The sequence below is a fragment of the Vidua chalybeata genome, chromosome 1 (assembly GCF_026979565.1).
Source record: "Vidua chalybeata isolate OUT-0048 chromosome 1, bVidCha1 merged haplotype, whole genome shotgun sequence".
In the NCBI taxonomy this organism is placed as follows: domain Eukaryota; kingdom Metazoa; phylum Chordata; class Aves; order Passeriformes; family Viduidae; genus Vidua; species Vidua chalybeata.
The window spans coordinates 103,370,772-103,381,970 of NC_071530.1; the positions used below are offsets into that span (position 1 = coordinate 103,370,772).

General features: G+C 45.6%; 1 protein-coding gene across 1 annotated transcript; it reads left to right on the forward strand.

Moving 5' to 3' along the window:
* Positions 1-5,558: 5,558 nt before the first annotated feature.
* On the forward strand, positions 5,559-10,360 carry TMEM200C (transmembrane protein 200C). The gene is made up of 2 exons (XM_053965610.1): positions 5,559-5,715; positions 7,795-10,360. Exon 2 carries the CDS (start codon positions 7,837-7,839, stop codon positions 9,439-9,441), a length of 1,605 nt encoding a protein of 534 aa, XP_053821585.1. The 5' UTR covers positions 5,559-5,715; positions 7,795-7,836; the 3' UTR covers positions 9,442-10,360.
* Positions 10,361-11,199: the final 839 nt, after the last annotated feature.

Sequence of the window (11,199 nt, forward strand, 5' to 3'; positions counted from 1 at the left end):
TAAGAAAACTCTGCTTACGAAAGAAAGGATGCAATCAGTGTTTCATTCTCCTGACTGATAGACTGTGCTTTCATGCAGATTATTACAAATCTTTTTAATATTAATTCCAAATGTGATTATGATTGCTTGCTGTGTTCCATTGTCTCACCAGGCCAGTCAGGAATTTCCCCAACTGACACTGGCATTGTGTATTCTGCTTAATGAAAAGGCAGCCCTGCTCCCCAGCAGCCTGAGGAAATGCTGGGAAGCAGCAGGTGCATCCCCAGGAAACAGGGGAAAACATTGAGATAATTGAAATTGTATAATACCTGTAAAATAGCTGGGGTTGTGTGATGGTGGCTCCTTGTGATTGACTAACCCAGCTCATGGACTGGGTGGATTAACTCCACTTCATGGATGTCTTATCCCCATGTGGAGGAGGCAATGTGCTCACCTTTCCCTCTGATTTCTTCTTCTTTGAGCTGTTTTCATATTGCCAGGACTCTCTGATTTTGGGACTTGCAATGGACAATGCAGATAACAGGAGCATCTTTCTCCTTGATGAAAAAACCTTTGCACAAAGTTGCAAAAATGCTGGTATCGAGTTTGTTTTTGAACAGATACAATTTTAAATTACCAAGGCTAAAAACCTCTCTAACACTTCTCATCCTAGCTGAAAAAAAGACAGGAAGAGCCAGAGGTTATTGGTTCATTCTAATGTTCCTTTCCTACAAACAAGTGTTTTTGCATGCATGTAGTGTACTTTTAATGTAGTATATAACAAAATTAATTTTCAATCCTCTGTCCAATATGCTTTGGCATTATTTCTCATAGGCTAGTGCTCTCCCAGTGACTCCAAATACTGCTTTGAAGGCTAGAAGATAATATAAGCTATTTTATGAATTTGCCTTACAAAGTAGACACATAATTTGCTGTGGATTTTCAATTAAACAACAAAAAATGTTTAAAAAATAAGAAGATTTGAAGTATGAAACAACTGTACACACATATTTCATTGGAGCTAGGGTCAAGCAGGTCTCCATCTGAAAGAGTTTACATCATACAGCAGCAAGAGAAGCGGAAGGAGAACACCTTGAAAAAATAAGTTTAAAAAATAAGTAATTTGAGTTATTTGGGGGAAATACTACAGTACTCTTCCCTTCCAGGCAAATAGTTTGGGAAATTTTCCTGATTAGCTTCGATGTGGTTTTGTCCACAAATAACACACACAATTTTTTGCAGTTACTTCCAGTTGTCTTGTATCAGCAAATCAAAAGTGAAGGCAAATAACATGGCTGAATAGCTCCTGCTTCTTTTTAAACCATCTGAGAAGTCAAGCACAGAACATCTAAAAGAAAGTGAGTGACATCTTGCCCTGAGCACAGTTCATAACCGCCGGGTGTGACTATCACAGGCTTCCTGCAATATGTCACAACTGACCCAGGAGCAATTCACATTCTGTCTCCTCTAGTTTCAAGTGTTTCACCAGATGTCAGTTAAAAATACATATATTTATAAAGTGGTTAGTGTAATTAATGCCTCAAAAATAAAAAAAAATATTTTAATCAGGAATGACAGTAAGAACTGGAGTAACTTAAACTAGTAGTTCCTTTCATTATTTTATTTTCTTTTTTAGTGAAAAAGCTTATTCATCTGAAAACATTCATTCCCTTTACCTTTCAATCACCAGATTTCATGGCTGTGTATTATTTTACCCAGGCAAATGTTCCCAGCAATGTATATGCCTGCTATAATTAATTTTAAATGAAGAGCAGACATGCAAATTTGCCATTCACTCTCAGTGGATTATCTAGACCCAAACTTGCTACACGATGAAAAGCAAAGCTGTCTCTGATTGTACCAAATGTCAAATAAGCTGGATGACTCTAATACACAACTGTGTTTGATGTAGGTTTGTAAGGAATCAAAACATATATTTCCTCAGTGAGGATATTTTCTCATGGTTCATTCTCAATGCTGCTCTTTTCCTCCACATTTGTTATCAAATCATCATTAACTATACCAGAGCCTCCACCATTAATCAAATCAGAATTTCTACTGCCATAGGAAACAAGCAAACAAAGAAAGTATATGAGGCTAAGATTGGGAAAAATAAAACAAAAACCAACCACTCACCCCTCTGAGACCAGTGGCCAGACTTGGAGTGATGGTCTCACAATTTTCCCAGCTATTAAATAAGGTGAAGCTATGAATTCCAATTTAAGCAATAAAGACTCAGGAAACCTTGGCATTTAGTATAATACACTGTGAAGCATATATAGAAATGCATATCAGTTCTTGTTTTTATTAATGTAATAAATTAGCTAATTAAAAATAGTTAAAAAAGCTATTATTTGTAGCTTAAAAATGGACTTTCAGGCTAGAGCTACTGTTTTGACTGGAACTTGTTCTGCTAGCAGGGTATAAGTTAAGATAGCAATGACCATTCTGTTACTCTGTGCCTGAGAAATTGTAAAGGAAAGTTACTGGGGAAAATCTGAAACCTATGCAAAATGGCTCATATGTTTTATACTGCGCTCAAAATCCTTTCCATATTTATCCTTTTAATCTGGTGTTCAGATTGTGCTTATAACAAGCAAGGGCCTTCTCTGATTTTGTTTTGTTGGATCTCTACACTGGGAACTGCAGGTCTGTGTTTGGAACCCAGAGATGCTACAGTATTTCAGAGAAGTACACCAAGTACTTTAGGTTGTCTTTTGAATTGCTTTTGGACCTTGAGCCTGCTGAGGGCTGAGATATATTAACTTGGCTAACACCTCCTGGGTGCCCAGCCAGCCTGGGATGGAACATATTCAAGTGGATATACTAAAACTGATGGCAGTACTGATGTACCAAAGCATGCTCTGACAAGGACCAGATAAAGGTTATCATCTTATGCACAAACACCTTACCAAACCAAGTGTATGCTTTAAAATTTTAGGAGGGGAGGGGAGGGGAGGGGAGGGGAGGGGAGGGGAGGGGAGGGGAGAGGAGAGGAGAGGAGAGGAGAGGAGAGGAGAGGAGAGGAGAGGAGAGGAGAGGAGAGGAGAGGAGAGGAGAGGAGAGGAGAGGAGAGGAGAGGAGAGGAGAGGAGAGGAGAGGAGAGGAGAGGAGAGGAGAGGAGAGGAGAGGAGAGGAGAGGAGAGGAGAGGAGAGGAGAGGAGAGGAGAGGAGAGGAGAGGAGAGGAGAGGAGAGGAGAGGAGAGGAGAGGAGAGGAGAGGAGAGGAGAGGAGAGGAGAGGAGAGGAGAGGAGAGGAGAGGAGAGGAGAGGAGAGGAGAGGAGAGGAGAGGAGAGGAGAGGAGAGGAGAGGAGAAAGGTAGAAGGAGAATGGAGGAAAGAAAAATGAGAAATAAGAAGGGAGAAAGGGGGAAAGGAGAAAAAAACACAGCTCAAATACACTCTTTATAATTCCTAATAATTATTTACATTCACCACAGTTTAATGATAAGTGCACAAAATCATGTAGAAAGTTATACAAGTGAGGCAGGAGCAGAGCCTGCCAGCAGTGCTCAGTAGTCAGTGCAAACACAGAGTTACAAATTCACTTGGGCAGCCAGTAAACCAGGCCATTAGGGAAGCTGCCTCTTGCAACCACTTCACTTCTGGGAACATAAAAATCCATATGAACTAAAAATAAAATAAATGCTTCATTAAAACCCCAAAAGCTTTTTTTCAGCAAAAGGAATCTGTAGGATAGGTAGGGATACATAACTTGGCAAAGTAGTTTGCTGTGAGAGATTCAGCCTGCCATCATACAACTGGTTCTTAGCACATAGAGCAAATTAAGATTACATTGATAGCTGCCATGGAACAACACCTTCAGAAGCTTTTCATCCAAGAACATATTTCTTGTTTTCCAGGATTTGGCCTCACCTACAACACATTTTGCTAAGAGTTATTTGAAAACTGTGAATGTGATGATAGCCCAATCACTCAAAACTTTAGCAATGAAAATATGGCCAAAAAAAAGAGCTGTTGTATAAAGAAGATGGCTAAATAGAATGGTTTGGTTTGACAGAAATAGAAAATATGACTCAGATAGGGAAAAGAGTTCTTTGCCCTTTAAAAAATCAGTCCTGTTCTTCCTCTCTCTCTTACACAGGAGTCTTTCAGGAAGAGTCTGGTGATGCTGCATTATTGATGTGATACAGGTCTCCAGTGGAAACAGATGTGATACGTTTGGTTTCCTCTGATAGCCTGGGCTGAACACAAAGCAAATTACTGAGTGTCAGAAGACTTGGGTTCAAAGCACATATTTAAAAGAAGTTCTTAAATAATAAATCTTAAATTTCAAGCCTGTTGCATAACCAAAAGTTACATATGTACTAAAAAAATGTGTCCCAAATGATTTTGCTGAGAAAAACTGCGAATGACATTAAAATGCATATGTGCACCTTTAGGATTTGTTTGGTCTCAAACCAGGCACTGATGGTTGGAGTGAAAGATGCAAAATAGCATGGTCTGGGTGAACACAGAATTGCAGAATTGTTGAGGCTGGAATACATACAATTTAATTGAATATGCATAACCTCTCTGACAATTTCCCCAATCTGTGTTGGAACTCTTATTTTTAAAAACATCATTTGACAAATATTTTCATTATTGTCCTTTGCTTTCTGCCAGGCTGTTTTATCCACAGTCTTCTACACAAGAGGTCATGAAGAGGTAGAAGAAAGCTGGTTTAGCTGAGGCTAGGTAAAACTCCAGCTTCAAGAGAACTCTAAGGCTACTATACAAGACCCCAGGTTTTCAGCCTATCCACCCCAGCAAACACTCCTATGTACATTCAGGAGCAACCTCAAGCCACAGGATGAGTTTTCTGTATTTACTGAAAACCTGCCCGAGATTTGCTTTTCTGGATCATGGTGAATCTCTAATAAGACTCGACTAAAGCAATCAGAGCAATCTCCTCCCAAGAGTAAGTGCATCAGTGTGACAGGACACGTTAGATTAAGTCTCACTAAGGTGATAGCTTCAATTTAATCACTTTTCAGAAAGTAGCTCAAAAGAGAACATTGTTTCCCATTCTCTGCTGAAACTGAGAGATTCAGGCTGACACCATTGATGGATCTCAGCTGCCACTTTCTTCTTCAACCTCTTGCTTCATCTTTTCACCTACTTCCTGACTTTCTCCCTAAGCATTCTGGCAAACTTAGAGGGGAAAAAACCCCAAAGGTGAGGTGGCTGAAGATGAGGCTGACAGGATGAGAGTGGTGGAAAGGAGCCCGAGGGTTGTCGCGGCGATCGGGGCGGAGCCTGAGCGGGCTGGGCCGCCGGGGTGCGGGGCGAGGCGGCGGCGGGCGGGCGCAGGTGCGCAGGTGGCGGGGGCGGCGGCCGCCCTGCCGCAATTTCCCTGTGTCACGGCTCCCGTCGCTTGGCAACGGCGCCGGGTCCGGCCGGCAGCCGCGGAGCCGCGCTCCGCCCGCGGCGGCGGCACCGGCACAGGCGGCGGCGGCGGCGGCTCCGCCAGGAGGGCGGGCGCGCTGCTGCGGGGGGCGGCCCCGCGGCGGGGAGGATGCGGCGAGGCGAGGGGGCAGCGCTCCCGCGGAGCTGCCTGAGGAGGCGGCCGGCCGCGGCGGGGCCGAGGGGGCGCCCGGCTCTCGGCCCAGCCCCGCCGCCCGTCCGCCCGGGGCCGTGAGCGGCGGCGGGGCGGGGATGCTCGCTCGGGCTGGAAAGTTTCTTCCCCACAGCGGCTCGCCCGCTTCCCGCCCGGACTTCTCCCCGGCCCTCCTCGGTAAGTGACCGCGGCACCCCCGTCCTGAGCGGGGACTCCGTCTGCCGGTGGCCCCCGACCGGGGCGGCCGCCGGCGGAGCTCGGCGCTGTGCCGCGGCGGCGGGAGCTGCGCGGCCGGACCGGCCGGAGCCAGAGGCGCCGCAGGGGCTGGTGCCGGGCGTCCCGCCGGCCGGAGCCCGGCGAGTCCCGCGTGCGAGCCCGGGGAAGGAGTTAAGCCGGGTTCTGTTAGTGGTGTTACAGCGCTGTTTGGGCTTTGCCGGGCAAGGTCGTGGTGCTTGAGGGTCCGGCTGCCGGGGGTGGATCGGGGGGTCTCAGTCCGTTCGTGCGGGATGTAGCTCCGGTCCCCGCGGCTCCCGTCCGAGTGGTTTCATGGCACTGTGGCCGCTGGCGATGGCCGGCGGCCCGGCCGTGCCCTCCTTCGCCTGCCGAGCGCTGCTCTCGCCTTCGCCGAAACTAAGTGCCAGGCGATGCCGGACTGGGAGCGTTCTTCGGAGCTGATGACCATCTGTTATCACCGTGGAGAGGAGACGGGCATCTGGCTAGTGGGGCAGGAGAAAATGAAATCAAAGAATCGGCAATTACAGCAAAGCATGCCCCAAAAATTACACTTTTGCATCAACAAAATACTCTCTTTTTTTTTTTTCTCTATTTTTAATAAATAGTTTAGCCATAGGAAAGAGAAATCTCTGCTCTTTGTTTTGAGCGTGCAGTACCTCGGAGAGTAATTTAACAACGTCCCTGCTGAAAACACACATCTTTTTTTTTTTTTTTTTTCCTGGGTAAAATACAAACAGAGTAAATGGGACACAATATTACTGCATATATGGCAATTCTGGCATTAGAACAGCAAAGACATGAAATTTAAAGGTTAAACAGTCAAAGAGGAGCAAGGGGGATTTTTTTAGGTGCTTACTTAATCACGTTTTGGTTCAATTAATTGAACTTTGTGAGTAGTATTATATTCAGTGATGTCATCTTTTGCCCCATCAAAGAAAAAATAATAGGATGCTCAGAAAGAGAAAAGGGGGAGGGGATCCTGCTTCTCGGTAGCATGAAGAAATGGGTTCCAAAAAGAATTGCACAGTGCAGAAATGCTCCTACACACTGTGTTGTTTAGCTCAGATCACGGGAACAGAGAGATGATTTCTGATGGTCCAGTAAAACAAAAGCCACAAATGCTCAGTGTTTAGTCCTCTGCCAGTTTTCCTGCAGGCACTCGTTAGGGTTTCCCCAGGCGACTCATGGAGTTTCACTTCTCTAATAGGATTTGACCTTCCATCTCTTACCTGCCAGCCATTCCCCTTTCTGAGGGCAGGGGGGAGGGGGTTTGAATTTGTCAGTGTTACATAACAGTTACCTGGAACATAGCACATGTTCCTAAACTAGGGATGCCTCTCGACCGCAGGCGAGAGATGCATTTCTAATATTGCAGATCAAGTGCAAATGGCTAGGAAAAAACTTTCACAAGGCACCACTTTCCAGTGTTTAAATGTTTCTTTTGTGCATTTTACAGTAATTCCTTTTCCACTCATTTAAGAAAGACAAGTAATATGTTTAACCCTCCCTCTAGTAATGTGTAAGTAGAGTAAGGAAACAAATGGTATCTATAAATCAAATATACTGCCTTCCTGCTTTTATTTCTCCCATCTCCTCAAATCCTGCATGACATCACTAACCACAGTTAGTGTGCACTGTAACCCCAGAACATATTAGGGAGTGGGGCTTGGTGTCCTCTGAGCTCTAGTGCTTTGCAAACTCCTTCTGAAATGAGTGAGATCTTTTTTTGTTCACTCTAGTGGATACTACTAGGTTTGTCATTTACCTGGAGCATAAAGTAATTAATTAGCTGTTTGGCAGGAGTATAGTGGGCTGCTTTGATGCTGTTGGTCTGCCTGTTTCTTTCTCACATGCAGGAGCTGTGTGGGCAAGGGAGGTCTGCCTGTTAGTGTCAACCTCCATCCCACTGGTTCGGGGTTTTAATTACCAGGACATTAAAAGAGAAAAAGCAAGCAGAGACATCTCTCGTGCTGTGGGTCTGTCCTTGGTTCTCATCCTCTTCTCTTCTCCCTTTCACTGCAGGAGCTGGAGTGGCCGTGGGGGGCAGTGTGCTGGTAGCCAGCCATGATTGCCACTGGAGGCCTCCTGAGGATCTCAGCCAGGAAACAGGACCCCCTGAAACCCCAGAACCAACTCCCCAAATGCAAACGCAAGGCCAAAAAGAAGCGCAAGAATGACGTGGTGGTGGTGAAAGGCAAGCTCAAGCTGTGCTCCCTCTCGGGGTTCATTGCCCTCTGTGGCATCCTGGTACTGCTGGTGGGCATTGCCTTGGCTGTGGTGGGCTACTGGCCAAAGCCCAGCCAGGTGTACAGAGAAAGCAGCTTTGGCAAGGGCCGGCACCCAGCACCACAGGGTGGCACCCACACGAACCGCTCCCAGAGCCAGGAAAGGGTGCAAGCAGGAGTCCACCCGGAGTCACCCCCTGGAGCCAACACCTCCACCACTGCTACCACCGGTGGGTCCACCCCTACTTCCTCATCCCCCCAGGCCTCAGTGGGTTTCCTTTTCCGTCTTTTCTCGAGCTACTTGCATTCGGACAAGCTGAAGGTGCTGGGCCCTCTGATCATGGGTATCGGCATCTTCCTCTTCATCTGCGCCAATGCGGTGTTGCATGAAAACCGTGACAAGAAGACCAAGATCATCAACCTGCGTGACCTCTACTCCACCGTCATTGATGCCCACAGCCTGCGGGCCAAGGATGGAGGCACCCCGGCCTCAGCCCCTCTCAATGGCTTTGTCAACTACATGCAATCCCGGGGCCTGGAGCTAAAGCCTGGTGGGGAAGGCCTGGGTGCTGCAGCCATGCTGGCCAAGAGCTCCTGGCCACCAGGACTGGGTGTCTCCCTTTCCCCACCGGATCTGGTGTCCTCACCGCAGCGTTCCTCCTTCTGCAGCCCACCACAGCCACCCAGCCTGGCTGAGGCTGTGTACAGCATCTGCCAGGAGCGTGCTGCCCTTGCTGGCCACCCTGTCACCAGCCCACCCTGCAGCCCACCGGGGAGCTGTGAGCGGTGCAGCACAGCCAGCTCCATCGTCGGCTCTTCACTGAGCACCTTCACCCTCCTGCCCTTGGGGCCAAGCAGTGGAGGGGGAGGCTGGCAGAGACCACCTGGTGAGCAGGGAGCCCAGGAGATCCCACGGGGGGAGTTTGAACTGAGCCTAACCAACCTCAGCAGCAGCAGCCACATCAAGGGAGGCTGTGGGACAAGGAGGCACAAGCTGGTTCTCAGGCGGCAGAGCACCAGCTGCTTGCCAGATGCCAGGCGTCCCCTTTCCCCTGAGCCACCTCGGTCACCAGCTGTCAGGAGGGTCCTGGAATCCAGCCTCTTGGTAAAGGCATCTCCTAGCTACTCCAAATCTCTAGACCTGGGGGAATCGCCCCCTTCAGCTTCTCCTGCCATCACCAGGACGGATTCCCAGAGCTCCCAGTCTGAGCCTTCCAGCAGCAATAAGGGCTATAGCCACTTGGAGGAGGCAGGCACCTCCTTGGTGTCAGTTGCCAACACCACAGCCAGTAAAATTCAGGACTGTGAGGAGGAGCCAGTTGATGAGATGGACCCCCTCGAGGCTACCAGCAGAGAACAAACAGGGGAGCAATCCCAGCAAACTCAAAGACAGTACACAAATAAAGAGAAACTCTTTATGATTTCTAGGTCACATGCTGCATGAGGGCTGGAGGATGGGGAACTGGAGAGTACAGGCATCTAAATAAAACAGACAGCAAGAGGACACCTTGCATCCCTCCACACCTTCCCCGCTTCTTCATCTCCTTGTGGTCTAGGAAACCAATCAATATCCAAAGAGCTGCACTATGTTACCCTTGAAAATTGAATTCCATAGATCCTGTAGATGACTTCAGGAAGAAAAAAGAAAACCCTTTCTGTCTATTCGTGATTGTATGTTTCATGCAAGCCAAATTGTATTAAATATCCACAGTCCAGCAAGTTCTTTGGATCAGATTAATACAATTTTGGATGGTGTAGCTGTGCACTTTACTGTTTTGATTTTTAAGTGCCCCTTCTTCTCCTCTGATTTCTTTCTTGCTGATTTGCCACTAACTGCTTGAAAGCTGCAGGCACCTTTTTAAGCTCAAAAGCAACATGGTCTTCAGAAAGAAAGCTGAGCTCTCTCTTTGTTTTGGTTCAATTACTAAAATGTTTGCAAGGCCTTAAGGATGACGTACCTTGACAAAGAATGAGTTTGTTTAAATTCTGGAAAAAAATGACAGTTTAGAAGAGACTGGAGCAGAACAGAGCTCTGATGATTTAGTTAAAACCATTATATTCCTGAATCAAAAATACATATTACTACATGATACTTTCTCAAAGTATTATTACACATGTATTGACTAATAGCATTAAAAGACGTTTTTTAATAAAATATTTACAAACAAAACCTACCAAAAATTTCTTTACTTTGGTAAGTAATTACAGATATCACAAACTGTTTTGTTTTATACTGTGAAAGATTATAGAAATGCTATGAAGCCAAAGGCTTGCTTTATACTTTTAAGGAGGTAATTAGTAATTTATGTGTAATTTTCAAATAAATACTGGTTCAGTCCTTGAGAAACCACACTGTAATTCAACCAGCCGATTCTGTCTCCATTTCTGACAGTACTCTGTGACAGACAGCCTAAGAAATGTGACAATTTGACATGCTAAGGGAAAAAAAAATTAAACATTTGATCTTCTATTCAGATTAGGGTATTTGTGAGATGAATCTTGAACTGCATCATCTTCTTTCTGGATTTTTCAGTTGCCTTATAACTGTTGCATTAAGCCTTTCTGCTGTTGCAGTTCCTATTCATGAATGCATGTGCATAAGCTTAATTTTTAAGCATAATGATAACCCTATCAGTCTCGTAGCAGTTGGCTGTGCTGAAGTCAGCAGTAGTTTCTCACTGACTTCAGCATGATGATGATTTCTTCCTGCATGAGAAAAGCATCAGGTTTCCTAAAGCCTGGAAAATACCTTGTCTGTAGGCAGAGTTTTGGTAAATTGATGAGCTGTTTCATTTTTTTAGCTGCAGCATGGCAGCCACTAGTGTTTTGTCAAAATAGCTTTATGCACTCAGTAGATTTTGTCAATACTTCTGATTTTAAATATGGATGTGGCATTTCTCTACTATGGGAAGAGAAATCGACATTAAACAAACACAATGTGTAGGCAGACAGAAATCTTTCTGTTGCAATTAAAATTTTTCTTGTGGTTCCATGTTTTAAAGTGCTTAGCTACATATTTACTTACATTACAGTACATTGCAACATGGACTATAACTATCACTAAATACAATTGCATTTAATAAGCCTGCAAAATTCTGTAATAAATAAGACTAATTTAAAAGAAAAGAAGAAAAGAAAGAATGATTTGCCATGTAAGATTCTTGAAACTGGAGAAGCAGGTGCTTGTGCTTGCTCTCTTGAG